Source organism: Microcaecilia unicolor, chromosome 11 (genome assembly GCF_901765095.1).
Source record: "Microcaecilia unicolor chromosome 11, aMicUni1.1, whole genome shotgun sequence".
Taxonomy (NCBI): Eukaryota; Metazoa; Chordata; class Amphibia; order Gymnophiona; family Siphonopidae; genus Microcaecilia; species Microcaecilia unicolor.
The window spans coordinates 63,828,717-63,852,911 of NC_044041.1; the positions used below are offsets into that span (position 1 = coordinate 63,828,717).

Sequence of the window (24,195 nt, forward strand, 5' to 3'; positions counted from 1 at the left end):
TATATGGTTCATGAGGTCTTTTTTGAATTGTTTGGGGGCGGATCTTATTAGGCTAGTAGGGCAGGTGTCTAGTTTGCATTGTGACTTAGATGAAATCTCACAATGGCTCGGAAAATGCACTAACGATATCGTGTCAAGAGTTGGTTCATGTTCAATCTGCTGGGCATTCCCCAGGTTTTGGGTCTAGGCATTCAAGGATGCTTGTGTATTCGGTGATACATTGGAAGAGTGGCCTAGTGGTTAGAGTGGTGGACTTTGGTCCTGGGGAACTGGGTTCAATTCCCACTGCAGGCACAAGCAGCTCCTTGTGAATCTGGGCAAGTCATTTAACCCTCCATTGCCCCAGGTACAAATAAGTACCTAAGCCGCATTGAGCCTGCCATGAGTGGGAAAGCGCGGGGTACAAATAAAAAAAAATATACAAATATATATTGGTAGGTGGAATTCGTTGGAGCTTTATAATTTTTTCGTTGAAGTAGTTCGCAAGATTGGTTGCGGATGGGATGTCTAAATTATTAGAGGTAACCGGTATAGTATTTAGGAGTTTGTTTACGAGTGAGAAGAGTTTGTGTGTATCCTTGTAGTTTGGTCCTATTATGGTTTTGTAGTACGTCCGTTTCGTTTGTCTGATGGTGTATTTGTATCTTCTTTGTAGCTGTTTCCAGTCTTTGTGTGTGTGTTCATCTTTTTTCTTGCTCCATGCTTTTTCTAATCTTCTGACCTGTATTTTTAGTTCTTTCAATTCTTCATTAAACCATGGTATTGAGTTATTTCTATGTGAGGTTCTGGTTTGAAGTGGAGCTATGTTTTCAAGTAATGTTCTGCATCTGTTGTCCCATTCTTGGAGAAATTGGGGCGAGTCTGTAGGTGTTGTCCATTTGTCTGTATAGAATTGTTGCCAGAATGTTAGTGGGTCTATTTTGCCTCTCGTAGTATAGGTTTTTGCTCTTGTTTCTGTTGTGCCTTTTTTTGTTCAACAGAGGGAAAGGTTTGCTTTGTAGTGATCAGACCATGGCGTAGCTGTCCATTTTGTATCTAAAAGTGTGAGGTTAGGTTCCGATGAAAATTTGTAGGTGATATCATCTAGTGTGTGTCCTTTGTTATGGGTGGGTTGCATATTTGGCCAGTGGAGCTCCCATAATTGGAGGAAGTCCTTGCACTCACATACATTGCATGAGTTGGTATCTTCAAGGTGAAGATTGATGTCTCCTGCTATGAGAAGGTCCTGGCTGGAAACGCAAGTATTCGATATGAAATCCATAAAGTGCGTTTGTGAATCTTGCCAGTTTTCCAGGGGTCTGTAAAATAGGATTAGATTTAGGTGATCACGTATGTGTTTTCCCTTTACTTTTCTATTTTTACTCTTAACGTTATCCATACATCGGTTACCACATAGTTTATATAAGTTATGCCACCTACTGATACGTCCATCTAGAGACCACTCTAATTGACCACGATACATCATTATGTTGTTGTTTTCCAATGCCAACTCTTATGTCCCCACTTTTTGGCGCCATTATTTTTATTTAAAAGACAAATGTAAAGCCGCCCCACTTACTTTGCCGTTTATCTCGTGTGACTGACGATGTTACTACAAGAGATTTACTAAAGTATCGTCTTTTGTGACAGACTGCGCTCACTTAAAAATCATATTTTCTTTATTTTGAGGTAAGCAGTAGACTGACATTTGCATTGATAATGTTTAGATAACGCATTAACGGCATCTTTATATTACTTAAATTGCTGGTGAGCTAGAAATTGCCATGCTCCAGGTGTATAACACTTCAGACAGTAGATTTAATTGAACTTTGCATTCTACTGCGATAAACCTTAATACTTTAATAACGGCTATATATTCTCGAATTAGATTGCGAACGATATGCACTTTATTAGTCCTTAAGACTGCAGCTCTGCCATTCACTACAACTTATGTTTGTACCATCACAACTAAATCACAAAATGACTTTACGTTTCTTCTTATATAGTTATGCAGAGTATATGTTGGTTTTCATTTTGAGACGTGACACCTCTAGTCTCTGTTTCCAGCACATAACTGTGTGTGGCACATTTATCGATGATCACGATATTGTTAATATAAGACTCACCTTTTATTGAGACTCGACATTCTGCATTCAAAGATTCCACACCTAGTAGATCTCCTTTCAGCTCCCGTTGATATTTCCCTTCTCTCCATAGGATTTGAATTTCATCATTTTTGCATATTTTATAATTACATTTCAGTAAGAATCCCCTCTACTTCTCTTCTTTCAATGTATTAGATTTATGATGATTGATGTTCTGAATGTCTTTACCCATTACTTGAACGTGCTGTTCACCGCTGTTGCCTTGACTTTTTCATCTCAAGCTATACTTGATCCACTTCAATCTGGCTTTCGCCCCCTTCATTCAACTGAAACAGCGCTTGCTAAAGTCTCCAATGATCTGTTCCTGGCCAGATCCAAAGGTCTCTATTCTATACTCATCCTTCTTGATCTATCTGCTGCTTTTGACACTGTTGATCACAGCCTACTCCTTGATACGCTGTCCTCACTTGGATTTCAGGGCTCTGTTCTTTCCTGTTTTTCTTCTTATCTCTCCCAGCGTACCTTGAGCGTATACTCTAGTGGATCCTCCTCTACTTCTATCCCACTGTCAGTTGGTGTACCTCAGGGATCTGTCCAGGGACCTCTTCTTTTCTCCATCTATACTTCTTCCCTTGGTACTCTGATCTCATCCCATGGTTTTCAGTATCATCTTTACGCTGATGACTCCCAGATCTACCTCTCCACACCAGAAATCTCAGCAGGAATCCAGGCCAAAGTATCAGCCTGCCTGTCTGACATTGCTGCCTGGATGTCTCAGCGCCATCTGAAACTAAACATGACCAAGACTGAGCTTCTCATCTTTCCCCCTAAACCAACCTCTCCTCCTCCCCCCTATTCTCTATTTCTGTGGATAACACTCTCATCCTTCCTGTCTCATCAGCTCGTAACCTTGGGGTCATCTTCGACTCTTCCCTCTCCTCCTTTGCACAAATTCAGCAGACTGCTAAAACCTGTTGTTTCTTTCTCTATAATATCAGCAAAATTTGCCCTTTCCTTTCAGAGCACACTACCAGAACCCTCATCCACACTCTTATCACCTCTCGCTTAGACTATTGCAACTTGCTTCTTACAGGTCTCCCACTTAGCCATCTCTCTCCTCTTCAATCTGTTCAAAATTCTGCTGCACGACTAATATCCCGCCAGTGTCGTTATGCTCATATTAGCCCTCTCCTCAAGTCACTTCACTGGCTTCCTATCTGTTTCCACATACAGTTCAAACTCCTCTTATTGACCTATAAGTGCATTCACTCTGCAGCTCCTCAGTACCTCTCCACTCTCATCTCTCCCTACATTCCTCCCCGGGAACTCCGTTCACTGGGTAAATCTCTCGTATCTGCACCCTTCTCCTCCACTGCTAACTCCAGACTCTGTTCCTTTTATGTTGCTGCACCATATGCCTGGAATAGACTTCCTGAGCCGATACGTCAAGCTCCATCTCTGGCCGTCTTCAAATCTAAGCTAAAAGCCCACCTTTTTGATGCTGCTTTTAACTCCTAACCCTTATTCACTTTTTTCAGAACCCTTATTTTATCATCCTCACTTTAGTATTCCCTTATCTCTTGTTTGTTCTGTCTGTCTGTCCTAATTAGATTGTAAGCTCTGTCGAGCAGAGACTGTCTCTTTATGTTCGAGTGTACAGCGCTGCGTACGTCTAGTAGCGCTTTAGAAATAAGTAGTAGTAGTATTACTTGGATGTTAAGTAATTATTTTAGAATGTATTTTAAGTTTGTATGAAGTGATTTCTCTATTATATACTTTTAACATGTTTATTTCTATGTTTATTTTATCAAACATGGCACAGCAATCTCAACTCAGATCTATATGTTGATTTATTATTCATCATTATTAGATATGGATGTTTATTTACACACACACACACACACACACACACACATATATATATATATATATATATATATATATATATATATATATATAGTTGGTTTATAATGATTTTTCCTGAATATTTTTACCCATTATATAGATGTCTTTTTTTTAAGGTTTTCCTCTGAGATTGTGTGTGAGTGACTGTGTAAGAGAGAGAGAGTGAATGTTCGAGTGTGTGTGTGACACAGAGTGTGTGCCAGGGGCGCCCTCTCTCAGAGTTCCAGGGTCGTCCCCTCCAAGTTTCAGGGTCCCTCCCCTCCCTCCCTTCCAGTTTCAGGCTCCCTCCCCCCTCCCTTCCAGTTTCCTCCCTACAAAGTTTAAAAGTCATCTTGAATTATCTCGTTGGGGTTACGGCGGCCGCCAACAGCAGCGGTAAAAGGCGTGCAGGCTCAGCCCTTTTCTCTCTCTCAGCTGTGGTCCCGCCCTCATTTCCTGTTTCTGCAAGGGCGGGACCACAGCTGAGAAAGAGAAAAGGGCCAAGGCTGCACGCGTTTTACCACTGCTGGCAGCCGCTGTAAACCTGACTTGGTAAGTGAAGATGACTTTTAAACATCGGAGGGAAGGGGCCTGGAACTGGAAGGGAGGGACGACGACACCCTCATGTTTGACATTCCGTTGCTTTGCCTGGCAACTATGCTGCGTCCCCTTCCCTCTTAGTGTTCGGCCCTCGACGTCATAACGTTATGACACGAGGGCGGGACAGTGAGACAGATGGTTACAGGCAGCACGGACCCTACAAACCCTTCAGTGCCACGGGAGTCAGCTTCAGAACGTTGGAGGTGGAAATTATTATATAGGATATTTACATATACTGTCTAAGTATCTCCTAAATCATTTGGTAATGTCTCCTTTATGTAGACCTCTCTCATGGTGATGCTTTGTATGATTATATTATACGTTTTTAATATTGTTTCTATTTTTTAATTTCATGTTTTCATTACTATATATTGGTTATATATGGTTAGGGTGGTGGACTTTGGTCCTGGGGAACTGAAGAACTGAGTTCGATTCCTGGCACAGGCAGCTCCTTGTGACTCTGGGCAAGTCACTTAATCCTCCACTGCCTGCCGCATTGAGCCTGCCATAAGTGGGAAAGCGCGGGGTACAAATGTAACAAAAATTTAAAAAAAAAAAAAAATTATTAGACCCCTGAGGCAGGCGTTGTTGACACCGAAACACTGCCCGTGTCGGGTCATTTACTAATAAAGGACTCCTGTTGTCTCAGTCTTGAAGGCCCAGTTGTGCTTTTTGTGTTTGTATACTTCCTTTGTATGCTGTATTACCCTCTCTATTTGCTCTAAGCTTGTTAGTGGATGTCATTTTCTGGACGTCTAACATGTTATTAAGCCATATAGTTTTTGAATGTTAGGTTGACCAGATCGATGTATGATTCATAGAATTCCATCTTGCTTGTCTGTCGCACTGTTGTATGCCTGTATTGCATTTCTACCAGAGGTACAGTTTTCTTCTGTCATTTTTGTGCCATTTCCTATCTAGTCTCCTGCAAAACTATTTGGTGGCTAGCAGTTTCTGATTGAACCAGGGTGATGGACTTCTATTATGTTTCCTTCTGGTGTTTTCAGGTGCTGTTATATCAAGGATGGGTTTGCTGTGTATATCCCATTGACCCATGAAGTTGGGCAAGTCTGGTTGTAGGTCATCTTGGATGTTTAGGATTTGCCCCTCCCCCCCCCCCCCCCCAAAAAAAAAAAAAAAAAAAAAATTCTGTGGCTCTTATCTTGGCCCTGGTGTAGATAATGTTGGGTGCATCTTGGGATCTTTTGCTTTGTTTGGACTCTTTCCAATTATGTGAAAAATAATTGTTAATGGTCTGACCATGGGACAAAGGTCAGACCACTAGAGGCTCTATTATCAGACAAAAGGGGCTGTTAGGTGCTCTTGATGAGCCTTCAGATTTTTGCCTCCCCCCAACTCAGTGATTTTTACATGCTCATTGGGCATACCCTAAGATTTTGATAAGTAATCCTCACAATCGTGATCACCCCAACTCCATCCCTCTCAGGATGGTTGTTTAAAAAATGTGCACTTGTATTTCAGGTTCTGATTACTTTATTGAAATGACAATTTTATATGTGTTGCTAAAGTAATATATTTGCTGCTAGCTAGAGAAATATAACGTGAAAAGTACACACATAATTTGATAAAATGACATGTTTCTCTTTCCTCTGTTTGCAAATCGTGCATATCTGTTTCAGGGACTGGATGTGAAAAGACATGATAAAGTGTGGCTTGTTAGAGTGACAGAGACAGTGTTTCCAAATGGGTTAGTTTTGTGCATACCATGGCAGTAATTAACTTCTAAGCCAGGAACAGTTGTGAGGTATGTGTGTGTCTTGCATATTCATGTCTGGCTGTGTGCTTATGCGTACAGACAGATGGGTGAAACATCCACAATAAGCGTAATCACTAACAACATTAAAATAAAGTTATATATATATGCATGCACACACTTACGTACATAGAGATATCAAGTTACAGAGGCAACAACAACTTCTAAAACCCATTTACTCATTTAAACAGCTATCTAGTCTGTTGATGGTTAAGCTGGCCCCGTAGGTGAAAGAAAAACAATGTGTATCCCTCTTGTCCAGTGAAAAGCATGGAATAACAACCTACTGTTTTAATTCCTGCCTATGGGTTATTGTAGACTAACTCAATCCATCTCATAAAAGCAACACCAGAATTAAACTTGGAAAGTATGCCTCGCAAAAAGTTCCATTCCATGAAGTGAAGAGCCTTTTCAGCATCTAGTGTTAAATTTCTAGTGATGTAGTAGATAATTTATTGCTTCAGCAACATTCCAAAATTTCCTTATTTTGAAATTGGCAGGCGTCGTTGGAATGAAAGGAAATGGCTAACTTGTCTTCAATTCAGTTCCACAGGTAGTCACTTCTCCATGCTAGGGATTGGTGATATTGTGATGCCAGGCCTCCTCCTCTGCTTTGTCCTGCGTTATGATAACTACAAAAAACAAGCTAACAGTGACACATGCAACACATCAGGACCTGGGAACATCTCTGGGCGCATGCAGAAGGTCTCCTACTTTCACTGTACTCTAATTGGATACTTTGTGGGTAAGTATGGCAAGTTGTACAGCAGGTGTGTAATAACATATGGGAGACTAGGGAAGGAAGACAGATGAGTGTTAAGTGACCTGGAAGGAGACTTGAAATTTGTTATGGGGAGCCTAAATAGGAAAGGTTGAGCAGTTAAAAGGAAATGGGGGATGGAAGAAAATTGTGACTTTTGGCAGCTAAGGCAAGAAAGAAACATCTCAGTCCTTGTGCTTTTTGGTTTTACTTTTCCTGACAGGTTTGCTAACTGCAACAGTAGCGTCTCGTATTCACCGGGCTGCACAACCTGCCCTGCTCTACTTGGTACCATTCACTTTGCTGCCTCTCCTCACCATGGCTTACTTAAAGGTGAGAGGCATCTCAAATATTGAATTCACAGCTCTATATACAGTAGCATCTTCATGATCTGTTTGCCTAGATTACTCTTCAGCCATTTGCAGCATTGATTAAACCATTTACGTAGTATTGGTTGCTTAAAGTGGAGGTGTAGCCTAATGGTTAGAGTAGTGGACTCAGAACCAGGGAAGCCCGGTTGAAATGCCACTGTGACTCCTTTTGATCTTGGACAAGTCACTTAATCCTTCATTGCTTCAGGTATAAACTTAGATTGTATGTCTTCCAGGGACAGGAAAATACCTACTTGTACCCTCCTTGAGCTACAACTGAAAAAAGGTGTGAGCTAAATCCAAAACACTTTCCCTTCATGATCCAAATTCCCTATAGCAAAGATGAATGTGCTGACACCAGTGGGTTAAGCATTCCAGAGATGACCTCTGCTTATCTCTTGTGCTCTTGTCCTGACACTGCTGATGTGGTTGTTCTCCCATCTCTGCTCCCAGTCTACTGGATTGTGCTTAAACCTTTTGAAGGCAAAGTGAACCTTAGTCACAAATGAGGATGACATCCTGATAGCACAGACATGGACATGTTTTCCAGGAAATTCTTTGAGTCCTCCCCCGTAAGCAAGGTGGTTCTGCACTTCTGTCATTGTGTAGCATACCTTGCCTCTTCATTTTCCACAGTGAATGTTGAGCATATGCCACTTCTTCATCAGCCACTGTTGCTATAGTTTATTTCAGAGCTATTTTACTTTGTTTCTCAAGTCCATCATGCCTTGGTGTTTAACTTACTAGTCAGCTTTTATGGCAGCTCCAATTTTTTTATGAAACCAAAACTATTAAATTTGAACTGAACATTAACCAAGGAAATTTCCTTTATATTACTAGTTAAAGTATAGAAACATCAACTGCCAGGGATACCTACAAAGATTGCCTTCCCTTAAATGGCTTTTATCACGGGTTTCTCAAAGCCTCTGAAAAAAGCCACAATAGAAAACAACTCCTACCCAGAGAAAAAAACTATTGTAGCCAAAAGGAATTCTGTAGCAAAAAATACACTAGAGCAACGTTCCATATGGTTAATGTTGAACCAATACTGAAAAAATATAACTACAAATGCACAGAAAAGACTACTACTTATCTTCACCCGGGGGTGATCTTTGTAATTTGTGCATTTCAACGAAGGTATCCTTCCAGGTTAACTCACAAAAGTAGAACTGTAGCACTGTATAAATTCATATTTTATTTTATTTGTTACATCTGTATCCCACATTTTCCCACCTATTTGTAAACTCAGTGTGGCTTAACAAGGGGCCCCCTTGTTTCGAATCTGCCTCAGGAGGAACCCAAGTTTTTTTTTGTTTTTTTTTTTCAGTCTTTCAATCTGGCAACAAGATGGCGATGACTAGAATAAAAACACTCAATTGAGACCTCCCCTTATGTGACATCAATTGAGTAGATACAGCCAATAGAAATTTAGTAGAACACCTCCCACTCTGAAGGGCCATTCACTCCCTTCGGTGTCACAGTTTGTTATATCCAATTTTGCTCTTTTTGGCACAAGCACCAAGAGATAGCCCCCCTTCGTCCATTATCAACCAACTCTTCTATGGCCATACATCACAATTGTTCAAATGAATGTTGTAAAGTCAAACAATGTTTAACTAAAGGCATAGTATTTTCCCAGTATTAATACAATGTTTATGTTCAGTCAGTCTGGTTTTCAGCATTCACTTTGTCTGGCCAATATATTTCAGCCCACAGGGACAAGTAATAAGATAGACTACTGCTTTAGAAACACAGGATGTAGAACATTTAATGTGGATCCATTTTTTAACATCATCCCAAAACTTAGAAGTTTCTTCAGTAACATCGTAGTTCCAATTTTTTGCCATTTTATTAAGTGGCCTTTTTGTCTGTGACTTCTGACAGGTTCTTTGATCTTGACCCTCCCATCCTTTCTGTTTGGGTCATATAATAATATACAGATACAAAGACATTTAGATTTCTGGGTATGTATCAGTCACGTTTCCATACAAATCCTATAAGGAGACTGTTCTGATCTCTGTATGTTGATGATATCCATATGTGAGCAGATAAAGGATTTATGTGCATTTGATAAAATTTATCATGCATCTTAAGAGCTGAGAATTTTCTTTCAACTTGGATTTATTTCCTTTTGGAAGTTTGCTATGAAAGACTGGTTAATAGCAAAGGGAATTCTGTGCAGTGAAGCCTCTTCAGTTGAGAATGCTGATATTGTCCCTTTTTTTTTTTTTTTAATTCAGCATCTTGTGTTGTACTGCTGCCTGCTGTGATTAATCCTTTGGAGAAGAATGACATCCAACTGTGTTGTTTTTTTGTTTTTTTTAAACCAGTAATAAAGGTCAAACACTAGACATTTAAAAAAGTTAAACTGCTGCTTAGAGCAAAAATTTAAATCTGGGGAGAAAAACAAAATTGTATCAGCCCAGGGCAAGAACCATTATATCTGGAAATTGCAAGCATGAAATTTATTCCTAAAGGAGTAATGACATCTTTGGGAACAAAACCGAATGATAAATTATCTATGGAAGCCCAGATTTCACAGATTGTGAAAGTAGGCCTTGTTCAGATTTGGCAATTAAGGTTATATTTAGAGAAAAAAAAAAGTTATATCTATTGTTCATTTGATGGTTCTAACATCAGATTACTGTAGCATGCTTTATCAAGGATTGCTGAAAAATAAGTTAAAATGATTACTAATTTTGCAGCTCTGGGGAGGTAAGATCCGACCATGTTTCTCCCCTGCTTAAAGAATTACATCTTCTGAATTTGTAGCTAATTCAAAATTGCTTGTTTAATATATAAATGTCATCACAGAGTTGAACCATATTATATTGCATCTTTATTATGTCCCTAAACCACCACCTCATGATTATTGCAGTCCTCCCAATAGGCATTCTTATCAGCTCTGAACCACAGAGCGAATAGCATTTAAATGTTTTGCACCATCATAGTAGGACACTTTGCATTAGACCTACAATTAGAACCATCCTATTTAGAATTCAGGAAACTTTTAAAATCATGAGGATGTTGATCATGCTTTTAATTCTTTCCTTATGTTAATTTGAGATTGTATGATATTACTGTACTTGTGTTGTACTTTCATTGCAAACTACTTCAGAACCTTGTGGTTGGGAGTGGTGTATCAAATTGGATAAATAACTAAATCTGTACTTCAAGAAAAGTTTCTGCCTTTAATTTTGCACCAGCAATTTTTCTGAAGACCACTACAGAGAGGGCAGCTGGAAACTTCAAGAAATGTCTAGACTGCAGGGAGATAATATCCTTAATTATCACAATACCTGCAGCAAGTACCTGGGCAAGGATCATATGTCCCATTGCATTATCTGCTCTAGGATATCATTGAAAGCAATCAAAATCCACAAGAAAACTCTTGTTTTGAGAAAATGTGTTACACAGAGACTTGTCTGGCTATGCTTGACAGATGCCTTTGATCAGCTACTCATCCAAATAAAGAAGCACATGAATTTCCATTTTGCATAAAAACGCCTTGAAGGACAACACATTTTGTGAATATGTGTAGACTTGTAGGCCATAGGCAACATGTGATATTGGAAGTATATAGGGGGAGAATCAGTTTTCAAATTTACATATTCTTACTATTTCTTTACAGTAAGAGGACATTTCAGTTTCTGCAGCTCATCTACCCAGTAATTTGTTTAGGGTTTTTTTTTTTTTTATATTTTGCCTTTCTTTACAGTGGTCATTTACACAGCTCAGGAAAATCTCTAAATTTCAAAACTCTAATGGCTGAAGTATCTCTTTCACTGGTAGTAAGGCTAAAAGGTGTGAGAGTTCCAGGCCCTAATAACATACCCATTGTATCCACTGTTTATATATCTGATGTTTTTGCCTTTAAAACAGTTAACAGTTTTCTCAACATTTTTCCCAAGGCTATATACCAAGAAAGCTGAATTAAACCTGTGCATTTTGGATGTCAGAAGAGCCACTACTTTTTCTCCGAGGACAAGCAGGCTGCTTGTTCTCACGACTGGGTTGACGTCCACGGCAGCCCCCACCAACCGGAACAAAACTTTGCGGGCGGTCCCGCACGCGGGGCACGCCCACCGCGCATGCGCGGCCGTCTTCCCGCCCGTGCGCGACCGTTCCCGCTCAGTCTTTTCTTTTCCGCGCTGGAGAGAGCCGTGTTCGTCTGTCAGCCCCGGAAACCGGATCGCGCTTTTGCCGCGAGTTTTTCTTCTTCGTTGTTTTTCTTTGTTGTTTTCTCTGTTTTATTTTGTTTCAAAAAAAAAAAAAAGAGAAAACTTTGTTTCCCCCTCGTACTTTTAGCGGGGGCGTCTTGTTGCGGCCTTGTGGCCGCGCGGTCGATTTATTTTTCGAGGTGTGATTTTTACCGCCACCATCGACGACTTTGACTTCGCCGACGCGATTTTTCCGTCGATGTCCTCGAAGGTCCCGAGTGGATTTAAGAAGTGTGGTCGGTGCGGCCGGCATATCTCGCAGGCCCACACTCACGCTTGGTGCCTCCAGTGCCTCGGGCTGGAGCACGATACCAAGACGTGCACCTTGTGTCTCGGTTTACGGAAACAGACACAGGTGGCGAGGCAAGTTCTGCGGGACCGTCTTTTTGGAACTTGCGCCGGCCCCTCGACGTCGACTTCGACGGCATCGGTGTCGACGGCCGGATCTTCGGTACCGGTACTGATGTCCACGAAATCGGCACCGACCCCAGGAGCACAGGTCCCGTTGGCCCGCCGGTCTTCCGGAGATGGCAGGGGTGAGCGGCCGCGTGGGCAATCGGCCCCGGTCACTCCCTCTACCCAGGGCCCTCGGGACCGAATCCTGTCAGACCCGATCCCTCGAGGCCGAGGGGGATCTACCTCCTCCTCTTCGGTACCGCCGAGTGCCGATGACGGGCACCGAAAAAAGACAAAAAAAGCACCGTCATCGGTCGCCCACGGCGCATGTGGCTACCGGCTCCAGAGATGATTCGACGCCGAGGAAGCAGCAGCGCCGGGAGGAGTGTTCCCCCTCGGTGGTAGAGGTATCGTTACGTCAGGGCACCAGCACTTCGGTGCCGTCTCCTGGACCCGAACAGCTTCCGGCACCGACACCTCTACCGGCCCCCTCGCCTTTCCCGACAGCGGGCCTGGACAAGTGCCTCCGAGCCATCCTTCCGGGGATCCTGGAAGGGCTGATGCGCCAGACTGTGCCGGCGCCGGGGGTGCTTGCGCCCTCGGCGCCATTGACTGAGGCGCCGGCGTGCTCTAGCCCGGTGCTGAGGCCTTCGACACCGACGCCGCTTGCGGTGCCAGTCTCGACCGCCACGCAGGTGGAGTCCCCGTCGATGGAGGGAGCTTCATCCCCGCCGGCGCGGGAGTCCACCGCTCGACGACGCCACCGAGGACTCGGTGCCTCGAAGTCGAGCCGGGCCCAGTTGAGGTTTGAGCTACAGGAGCTCATGTCCGACACCGAGGAAGAGGCCTCGTGGGGGGAGGAGGAGGACCCCAGATATTTCTTCTCAGAGTCTGTGGGCCTTCCCTCCGACCCCACTCCTTCACCAGAGAGGAAGCTCTCACCACCTGAGAGCCTCTCTTTTGCCTCCTTCGTCAGGGACATGTCTATTTGCATTCCCTTCCCCGTAGTCTCTGTGGATGAGCCGAGGGCCGAGATGCTCGAGTTCCTCGACTATCCATCACCACCTAGAGAGTCCTCCACTGTACCGTTGCACAATGTCCTCAAAGGAGACACTGCTTCGGAACTGGTTGAGACCTTTATCTAATCCCACCATCCCCAAGAAAGCGGAGTCCCAATACAGGATCCACTCAGACCCAGAGTTAATGCGGCCTCAATTGCCTCATGACTCGGCGGTCGTGGACTCTGCTCTCAAGAGGGCACGGAGTTCAAGGGATACCGCCTCGGCGCCCCCGGGGCGGGAGTCTCGCACTCTGGACTCGTTTGGGAGGAAGGCCTACCAGTCGTCAATGCTCGTGACCCGCATCCAGTCCTACCAGCTCTACACGAGCATACACATGCGGAATAATGTGAAGCAACTGACGGACCTGGTCAACAAGCTCCCCCCGGAGCAGTCCAGGCCTTTTCAGGAGGTGGTCAGGCAGCTGAAGGCGTGCAGAAAGTTCCTGTCCAGGGGTATATATGACACCTGTGATGTGGCATCTCGTGCTGCGGCCCAAGGTATAGTGATGCACAGGCTCTCATGGCTGCGTGCCTCTGACCTGGACAACCGCACCCAGCAGCGGCTGGCCGATGTCCCTTGCCGGGGGGATAATATTTTTGGTGAGAAGGTCGAGCAGTTGGTGGACCAACTACATCAGCGGGAAACCGCCCTCGACAAGCTCTCCCACCGGTCGCCTTCAGCATCCACCTCAGCAGGTGGACGTTTTTCCCAGGCCAGGCAGGCTGCGCCCTACGCCTACAACAAGCGTAGGTACACCCAGCCGGCCCGAAGGCCTCCTCAGGCACAGGGACAGTCCCAGCGCGCTCGTTCCCGTCAACAGCGTGCGCCTAAGCAGCCCCCGGCGCCTCCACAGCAAAAACCGGGGACGGGTTTTTGACTGGATCCATGGGAACATAGCCGCCATCAAAGTGTCCGTGCCGGACGATCTGCCAGTCGGGGGGAGGTTAAAACTTTTTCACCAAAGGTGGCCTCTAATAACCTCCGACCAGTGGGTTCTCCAAATAGTGCGGTGCGGATACGCCCTGAATTTGGCCTCCCCTCCACCAAATTGTCCTCCGGGAGCCCAGTCCTTCAGCTCCCATCACAAGCAGGTACTTGCAGAGGAACTCTCCGCCCTTCTCAGCGCCAATGCGGTCGAGCCCGTGCCACCCGGGCAGGAAGGGCAGGGATTCTATTCCAGGTATTTCCTTGTGGAAAAGAAAACGGGGGATGCGCCCCATCCTAGACCTGAGAGGCCTGAACAAATATCTGGTCAAAGAGAAGTTCAGGATGCTTTCCTTGGGCACCCTTCTACCAATGATTCAGAAAGACGATTGGCTATGTTCCCTGGATTTAAAGGACGCTTACACTCACATCCCGATACTGCCAGCTCACAGACAGTATCTCAGATTCCGCCTGGGGACACGGCACTTTCAGTATTGTGTGCTGCCCTTTGGGCTCGCCTCTGCCCCACGGGTGTTCACGAAGTGCCTCGTGGTGGTCGCAGCGTATCTACGCAAGCTGGGAGTGCACGTGTTCCCATATCTCGACGATTGGCTGGTCAAGAACACCTCGGAGGCAGGAGCTCTCTGGTCCATGCAGTGCACTATTCACCTCCTGGAGCTGCTGGGGTTTGTGATAAATTACCCAAAGTCCCATCTCCAGCCAGTCCAACCTCTGGAATTCATAGGAGCTCTGCTGAATTCTCAGACGGCTCAGGCCTTTCTTCCCGAAGCGAGGGCCCACAACCTCCTGTCCCTCGCTTCCCAGACCAGAGCGTCTCAGCAGGTCACAGCTCGGCAGATTTTGAGACTCCTAGGTCATATGGCCTCCACAGTTCATGTGACTCCCATGGCTCGTCTTCACATGAGATCTGCTCAATGGACCCTAGCTTCCCAGTGGTGCCAGGCCACCGGGAATCTAGAAGATGTCATCCGCCTCTCCATCAGTTGCCGCACTTCACTGCACTGGTGGACCATTCGGACCAATTTGACCCTGGGACGCCCATTCCAAATTCCACAGCCCACGAAAGTGCTGACGACGGATGCATCTCGCCTGGGGTGGGGAGCTCATGTTGATGGGCTTCACACCCAGGGACTGTGGTCCCTCCAGGAAAAAGATCTTCAGATCAACCTCCTGGAGCTCCGAGCGGTCTGGAATGCACTGAAGGCTTTCAGAGATCGGCTGTCCTGTCAAATTATCCAAATTCGGACAGACAATCAGGTTGCAATGTATTACATCAACAAGCAGGGGGGCACCGGATCTCGCCCCCTGTGTCAGGAAGCCGTCGGGATGTGGCGTTGGGCCTGCCAGTTTGGCATGCTTCTCCAAGCCACATACCTGGCAGGTGTAAACAACAGTCTGGCCGACAGACTGAGCAGAGTCATGCAACCGCACGAGTGGTCACTCCATTCCAGAGTGGTATGCAAGATCTTCCGAGAGTGGGGCACTCCCTCGGTGGACCTTTTCGCCTCTCAGACCAACCACAAGCTGCCTCTGTTTTGTTCCAGACTACAGGCACACGGCAGACTAGCGTTGGATGCCTGTCTCCTCCATTGGGGGACCGGCCTCCTGTATGCTTATCCTCCCATACCTGTGGTGGGGAAGACCTTACTGAAGCTCAAGCAAGACCACAGCACCATAATTCTGATAGCGCCTTTTTGGCCCCCGCCAGATGTGGTTCCCTCTTCTTCTGGAGTTGTCCTCCGAAGAACCGTGGAGATTGGACTGTTTTCCGACTCTCATTTCGCAGAACGACGGAGCGCTTCTGCACCCCAACCTTCAGTCTCTGGCTCTCACGGCCTGTATGTTGAGGGCGTAGACTTCACTTCGTTGGGTCTGTCTGAGGGTGTCTCCCATGTCTTGCTTGCCTCTAGGAAGGATTCCACTAAAAAGAATTACTTTTTCAAGTGGAGGAGGTTTGTCGTTTGGTGTGAGAGCAAGGCCCTAGAACCTCGTTCTTGTCCTGCTCAGAACCTGCTTGAATACCTTCTGCAATTATCAGAGTCTGGCCTCAAGACCAACTCAGTAAGGAATCACCTTAGTGCGATTAGTGCTTACCATCTTCGTGTAGAGGGTAAAGCCATCTCTGGAGAGCCTTTAGTCGTTCGATTCATGAGAGGTTTGCTTTTGTCAAAGCCCCCTGTCAAGCCTCCTACAGTGTCATGGGATCTCAACATCGTCCTCACCCAGCTGATGAAACCTCCTTTTGAGCCACTGAATTCATGCCATCTGAAGTACTTGACCTGGAAGGTCATTTTCTTGGTGGCAGTTACTTCAGCTCGTAGGGTCAGTGAGCTTCAAGCCCTGGTAGCTCATGCTCCGTATACTAAATTTCATCATAACAGAGTAGTGCTCCGCACTCACCCTAAGTTCCTGTCAAAGGTGGTGTCGGAGTTCCATCTTAACCAGTCAATTGTCTTGCCAACATTCTTTCCCAGACCGCATACCCGCCCTGCTGAACGTCAGTTGCACACATTGGACTGCAATCTAGCGTTGGCCTTCTATTTGGAGCGGACACAGCCCCACAGACAGTCCGCCCAATTGTTTCTTTCTTTGGACCCCAATAGGAAAGGGGTCGCTGTCGGGAAACGCACCATCTCCAATTGGCTAGCAGATTGCATTTCCTTCACTTACGCCCAGGCTGGGCTGACTCTTGAGGGTCATGTCACGGCTCATAGTGTCAGAGCCATGGCAGCGTCGGTGGCCTACTTGAAGTCAGCCACGATTGAAGAGATTTGCAAGGCTGCGACATGGTCATCTGTCCACACATTCACATCACATTACTGCCTCCAGCAGGATACCCGACGCGACAGTCGGTTCGGGCAGTTGGTGCTGCAGAATCTGTTTGGGGTTTAAATCCAACTCCACCCTCCAGGACCCGAATTTATTCTGGTCAGGCTGCACTCTCAGTTAGTTGTTCTTCATAGGTCAATTTCTGTTATGCCGTTGCGAGATTCAATTGACCTGGGTTCTTGTTTTGAGTGAGCCTGAGAACTAGGGATACCCCAGTCGTGAGAACAAGCAGCCTGCTTGTCCTCGGAGAAAGTGAATGATACATACCTGTAGCAGGTGTTCTCCGAGGACAGCAGGCTGATTGTTCTCACCTACCCTCCCTCCTCCCCTTTGGAGTTGCGTTTTTACTCATTTTTGCTTGTCATTCAACTGAGCGGGAATGGTCGCGCACGGGCGGGAAGACGGCCGCGCATGCGCGGTGGGCGTGCCCTGCGTGCGGGACCGCCCGCAAAGTTTTGTTCCGGTTGGTGGGGGCTGCCGTGGATGTCAACCCAGTCGTGAGAACAATCAGCCTGCTGTCCTCGGAGAACACCTGCTACAGGTATGTATCATTCGCTTTATCTGCTTAGGTTGGCACTGTAGGTGAGGACAATACTGCTATATCCCCCTCCTCAAGTGAAAAGCATTGAAGGCTACTTTTTAAATTCCTACTCTTAATGTACAGCAAATCAATCCATCTCCTAAACATAAGACCAGAATGCAACTTGGGAAGTATTCTTTTAAATACTTTAGGAAGTCCTCTCATCCTTTTCTTTTTACTCCAGCAAGCCTGGCATTGCTGTGTCATTGTCAAATTGAATAGCAGGTTGTATATCCTTCACTTTAATGCCAACGTTGGTCTGTCTATAAGGTATGTTGAAGCCGGTAGTATCGGGGCTATGACTGTTTTAGCTGCTTCTCTGGGTTCAGCTTCTGTTAGAGATATGTAAAACCTCAGCATAGAGATCAGTTCACACATTCCCATCACAGTATTGTCTGGTACAAACTTTTGATGAAATACGCTTTTTCATGATTAGGGCTTACTTTTTTTTCAATGGTTGTCTTCCTTCAATGGAAAAAAAAAAAAAAGGATTCAAGCCTATCAAAGGAGTTAAGGAGCCTTGGGACAGTTTTGATACTTTTTCCAGTTCTAATTTGTGGCTCCTATGTGTAACTGTGGTTTCTCCGAGGACAAGCAGGCTGCTTGTTCTCACTGATGGGTGACGTCCACGGCAGCCCCTCCAATCGGAAACTTCACTAGCAAAGGCCTTTGCTAGTCCTCGCGCGCTCATGCGCACCGCGCATGCGCGGCCGTCTTCCCGCCCGAACCGGCTCGTGTTCGTCAGTCTTCTTTTGTCCGCGCTCGGTACGGTCGTGTTTTCGCCGTGTCGGGCCCCGCAAAGTCGACCTCGCGCGTTCGTCGTGTGTTCTCGAAAGAGAGAAATTATAATCCATTCTGTGTGGGAAAAGACTCTTGGTCTTTTCTTCCCCCGCTATTTCCAGTTTTCGCCCCGGTAAGTTTTCTTTCGTCGTCGGGGTAGGCCACTTTTAGGCCTCGGGTCGAAGTTTTCTTCCCCTTGTTTTTTCGGTGCCTTTTCCGCCATTTCGACTTTTGATCTCGCCGGCGCGATTTTTCCGCCCATGACATCGAAGTCTACCAGCGGCTTGAAGAAGTGCACCCAGTGCGCCCGGGTCATCTCGCTCACTGACAGGCACGCGTCGTGTCTTCAGTGCTTGGGGGCTGGGCACCGCCCGCAGGCCTGTAGTCTGTGTTCCCTTTTGCAAAAGCGGACTCAGGTAGCGAGATTGGCTCAGTGGAACGTTTTGTTCTCGGGCTCTTCATCGGCACCGGGGGTATCGAGTGCATCGACGTCTTCAGCGTCCAGAGCTTCATCCTCGGCCACCAGTGCATCGAGGCATCGGCCCTCTGCATCGGCGCCGAGACATCGGATAGCTGCATCGACGTCTGTGGTACCTGGTCCTCGTCTGCTGATGTCGTTGGACGGTGGTGCTTCGTCTGGAGTGCAGGTGAGGGCTGTCCATTCCCCTGCTGGTGGCGGTGAGCCTTCGGGTGGGTCTCCCCCTACCCTGAGGGCTCCTGCGGTACAGCCCCCCCGAGACCGACCTCCTTCGGCCTCGGCCCCGAGGAAGCGACGACTGGATTCTACGTCCTCCTCGTCGGTGCCGGGAAGCTCCGGTGACATGCTTCGTTCTAAGAAATCGAAGAAGCATCGTCATCGGTCTCCTTCCCGGGTCGGCACCGAGAGCTCTGGGTCGCCGAGGGAGTCGGCACCCACCAGGCATCGGCACCGAGAGGACCGCTCACCCTCTGTTCAGGAGGTGTCGATGCGCTCCACTCTGGACAGCCCGGAACAGCCTCCACGCCCGGAACAGGTTCTGACGTCGACGCCTGCATCGACCTCCATGCCTTTCTCTGCAGCCGCTCTGAACGAGAGCCTCCGGGCCGTTCTCCCAGAGATTCTGGGAGAGCTGTTGCGCCCTACCCCTCCAGTACCGGCGGTGCTTGCGCCACCGGTACCGTCGAGCGTGGCGCCGGCTGGCCCATCGCCCGAGGTGAGGTCTCCGGCGTCGGTGCCGCATGCGGTACCGGCTGCCGTCGCCTCCCAGGAAGGCTCCCCGACTACGTCGGCGGAGGGAGCTTCGCCGATGCGGGCGAGGGAGTCTACCTCTCGACGCCCCCATCGTGGACGTGGCTCCACAGAGTCGAGTCGGGCACGGTTGCAGGCACAGGTCCGTGAACTTGTGTCTGACACCGAGGGTGAGGCCTCGTGGGAAGAGGAATAAAACCCCAGATATTTCTCTGACGAGGAGTCTGAGGGTCTTCCTTCCGATCCCACTCCCTCTCCTGAGAGACAGCTTTCTCCTCCCGAGAGTCTGTCTTTTGCTTCCTTTGTCCGGGAGATGTCTACGGCCATCCCCTTCCCGGTGGTTGTGGAGGACGAGCCCAGGGCTGAAATGTTTGAGCTCCTGGACTATCCTTCTCCACCTAAGGAAGCGTCCACTGTACCCATGCACCATGTCCTAAAAAAGACATTGCTGGCGAACTGGACCAAGCCTTTAACTAATCCCCACATCCCCAAGAAGATCGAGTCCCAGTACCGGATCCATGGGGACCCAGATCTGATGCGCACTCAGTTGCCTCATGATTCTGGAGTTGTGGATCTGGCCCTAAAGAAGGCTAAGAGTTCTAGGGAGCATGCTTCGGCGCCCCCGGGCAAGGACTCTAGAACCTTAGACTCCTTTGGGAGGAAGGCCTACCATTCCTCTATGCTCGTGGCCAAAATTCAGTCCTACCAGCTCTACACGAGCATACACATGCGGAACAATGTGCGGCAGTTGGTGGGCTTGGTTGATGCGCTCCCCCCTGAGCAAGCCAAGCCTTTTCAGGAGGTGGTCAGGCAGCTGAAGGCGTGCAGAAAATTCATGGCCAGAGGGGTGTATGACACCTTTGATGTTGCGTCCAGGGCCGCTGCTCAAGGTGTGGTGATGCGCAGGCTCTCATGGCTGCGTGCCTCCGACCTGGAGAATAGAATCCAGCAGCGGATTGCGGACTCGCCTTGCCGTGCGGATAACATTTTTGGAGAGAAAGTCGAACAGGTGGTAGAGCAGCTCCACCAGCGGGACACCGCATTCGACAAGTTCTCCCGCCGGCAGCCTTCAGCCTCTACCTCTACAGGTAGAAGATTTTTTGGGGGAAGGAAGACTGTTCCCTACTCTTCTGGTAAGCGTAGGTACAATCCTCCTTCTCGACAGCCTGCGACCCAGGCTAAGCCCCAGCGCGCTCGCTCTCGTCAGCAGCGTGCGCCTCAGCAAGGCCCCTCGGCTCCCCAGCAAAAGCAAGGGACGAGCTTTTGACTGGCTCCAGCAGAGCATAGCCGACATCCAAGTGTCAGTGCCGGGCGACCTGCCAGTCGGAGGGAGGTTGAAAGCTTTTCACCAAAGGTGGCCTCTCATAACCTCCGATCAGTGGGTTCTCCAAATAGTCCGGCAAGGATACACCCTCAATTCGGCCTCAAAACCTCCAAATTGTCCACCGGGAGCTCAGTCTTACAGCTTCCAGCACAAGCAGGTACTTGCAGAGGAACTCTCCGCCCTTCTCAGTGCCAATGCGGTCGAGCCCGTGCCATCCAGGCAAGAAGGGCTGGGATTCTATTCCAGGTACTTCCTTGTGGAAAAGAAAACAGGGGGGATGCGTCCCATCCTAGACCTAAGGGCCCTGAACAAATATCTGGTCAAAGAAAAGTTCAGGATGCTTTCCCTGGGCACCCTCCTTCCCATGATTCAGGAAAACGATTGGCTATGCTCTCTGGACTTGAAGGATGCCTACACACACATCCCGATACTGCCAGCTCACAGACAGTATCTGCGATTTCAGCTGGGCACACGTCACTTCCAGTACTGTGTGCTACCCTTTGGGCTCGCCTCTGCGCCCAGGGTGTTCACAAAGTGCTTGGCTGTAGTAGCAGCGGCACTTCGCAGGCTGGGGGTGCACGTGTTCCCATATCTCGACGATTGGCTGGTGAAGAACACATCCGAGGCAGAAGCCCTGCAGTCCATGCAGATGACTATTCGCCTCCTGGATCTACTGGGGTTTGTGATAAATTATCCAAAGTCCCATCTTCTCCCAGTGCAGAGACTCGAATTCATAGGAGCTCTGCTGGATTCTCGGACGGCTCGCGCCTATCTCCCGGAGACGAGAGCCAACAACTTGTTGTCCCTCGTCTCGCGGGTGCGAGCGTCCCAGCAGATCACAGCTCGGCAGATGTTGAGATTGCTAGGCCACATGGCCTCCACAGTCCATGTGACTCCCATGGCCCGCCTTCACATGAGATCTGCTCAATGGACCCTAGCTTCCCAGTGGTTCCAGGCTGCTGGGGATCTAGAAGACGTAATCCACCTGTCCACGAGTTTTCTCGAATCCCTGTCTTGGTGGACGATTTGGTCCAATCTGACTCTGGGACGTCCCTTCCAAATTCCTCAGCCTCTAAAAGTGCTGACCACGGATGCGTCTCTCCTGGGGTGGGGAGCTCATGTCGATGGGCTTCACACCCAAGGAAGCTGGTCCCTCCAGGAACGCGATCTGCAGATCAATCTTCTGGAGTTACGAGCGATCTGGAACGCTCTGAAGGCTTTCAGAGATCGGCTGTCCCACCAAATTATCCAAATTCAGACAGACAACCAGGTTGCCATGTACTACGTCAACAAGCAGGGGGGCACCGGATCTCGCCCCCTGTGTCAGGAAGCCGTCAGCATGTGGCTCTGGGCTCGCCGTCACGGCATGGTGCTCCAAGCCACATATCTGGCAGGCGTAAACAACAGTCTGGCCGACAGGTTGAGCAGGATTATGCAACCTCGCGAGTGGTCGCTCAATTCCCGTGTAGTGCGACAGATCTTCCAGGTGTGGGGCACTCCCTTGGTAGACCTCTTCGCATCTCGAGCCAACCACAAGGTCCCTCAGTTCTGTTCCAGGCTTCAGGCCCACGGCAGATTGGCATCGGATGCCTTCCTCCTGGACTGGGGGGAGGGTCTGCTGTATGCTTATCCTCCCATACCTCTGGTGGGGAAGACTTTGTTGAAACTCAAGCAAGACCGAGGCACCATGATTCTGATTGCTCCTTTTTGGCCGCGTCAGATCTGGTTCCCTCTTCTTCTGGAGTTGTCCTCCGAAGAACCGTGGAGATTGGAGTGTTTTCCGACCCTCATCACACAGGACGAAGGGGCGCTTCTGCATCCCAACCTCCGGTCCCTGGCTCTCACGGCCTGGATGTTGAGAGCGTAGACTTTGCCTCTTTGGGTCTGTCAGAGGGTGTCTCCCGCATCTTGCTTGCTTCCAGGAAAGATTCCACTAAGAGGAGTTACTTCTTTCTGTGGAGGAAGTTTGCCGTCTGGTGTGACAGCAAGGCCCTAGATCCTCGCTCTTGTCCTACACAGACCCTGCTTGAATACCTTCTTCACTTGTCTGAGTCTGGTCTCAAGACCAACTCTGTAAGGGTTCACCTTAGTGCAATCAGTGCATACCATTACCGTGTGGAAGGTAAGCCGATCTCAGGACAGCCTTTAGTTGTTCGCTTCATGAGAGGTTTGCTTTTGTCAAAGCCCCCTGTCAAGCCTCCTACGGTGTCATGGGATCTCAATGTCGTTCTCACCCAGCTGATGAAACCTCCTTTTGAGCCACTGAATTCCTGCCATCTGAAGTACTTGACCTGGAAGGTCATTTTCTTGGTGGCAGTTACTTCAGCTCGTAGAGTCAGTGAGCTTCAGGCCCTGGTAGCCCAGGCCCCTTACACCAAATTTCATCATAACAGAGTAGTCCTCCGCACTCACCCTAAGTTCTTGCCAAAGGTCGTGTCGGAGTTCCATCTGAACCAGTCAATTGTCTTGCCAACATTCTTTCCCCGTCCTCATTCCTGCCCTGCTGAACGTCAGCTGCACACATTGGACTGCAAGAGAGCATTGGCCTTCTATCTGGAGCGGACACAGCCCAACAGACAGTCCGCCCAATTGTTTGTTTCTTTTGATCCCAATAGGAGGGGAGTGGCTGTGGGGAAACGCACCATTTCCAATTGTCTAGCAGATTGCATTTCCTTCACTTACGCCCAGGCGGGGCTGGCTCTTGAGGGTCATGTCACGGCTCATAATGTTAGAGCCATGGCTGCGTCGGTAGCCCACTTGAAGTCAGCCTCTATTGAAGAAATTTGCAAAGCTGCGACGTGGTCATCTGTCCACACATTCACATCTCATTACTGCCTGCAGCAGGATACCCGACGCGACAGTCGGTTCGGGCAGTCAGTTCTTCAGAACCTGTTTGGGCTTTAGGATCCAACTCCACCCCCCGAGGGCCCTGTTTGTTCTGTTCCAGGCTGCACTCTCAGTTAGTTGGTAAATTTTTTAGGTCAATCTCAGTTATGTCCTCGCCGTTGCGAGGCCCAATTGACCATGGTTGTTGTTTTGAGTGAGCCTGGGGGCTAGGGATACCCCATCAGTGAGAACAAGCAGCCTGCTTGTCCTCGGAGAAAGCGAATGCTACATACCTGTAGAAGGTATTCTCCGAGGACAGCAGGCTGATTGTTCTCACAAACCCGCCCGCCTCCCCTTTGGAGTTGTGTCTTCCCTTGCTTTGTTTTGCTACATATGGGACTGACGAACACGAGCCGGTTCGGGCGGGAAGACGGCCGCGCATGCGCGGTGCGCATGAGCGCGCGAGGACTAGCAAAGGCCTTTGCTAGTGAAGTTTCCGATTGGAGGGGCTGCCGTGGACGTCACCCATCAGA

The 24,195-nt window shown here is 48.0% G+C and overlaps 1 protein-coding gene across 1 annotated transcript in view; it reads left to right on the top strand.

Moving 5' to 3' along the window:
- The window catches only part of SPPL3 (signal peptide peptidase like 3), a 238,318-nt gene that overhangs the window by 212,129 nt on the left and 1,994 nt on the right, over positions 1–24,195 (top strand). Inside the window, exons 9-10 of the mRNA XM_030218725.1 lie at positions 6,888–7,087; positions 7,326–7,435. Of these exons, the coding sequence (XP_030074585.1) occupies positions 6,888–7,087; positions 7,326–7,435 (310 nt within the window). The remainder of the gene's footprint in view (positions 1–6,887; positions 7,088–7,325; positions 7,436–24,195) is intronic.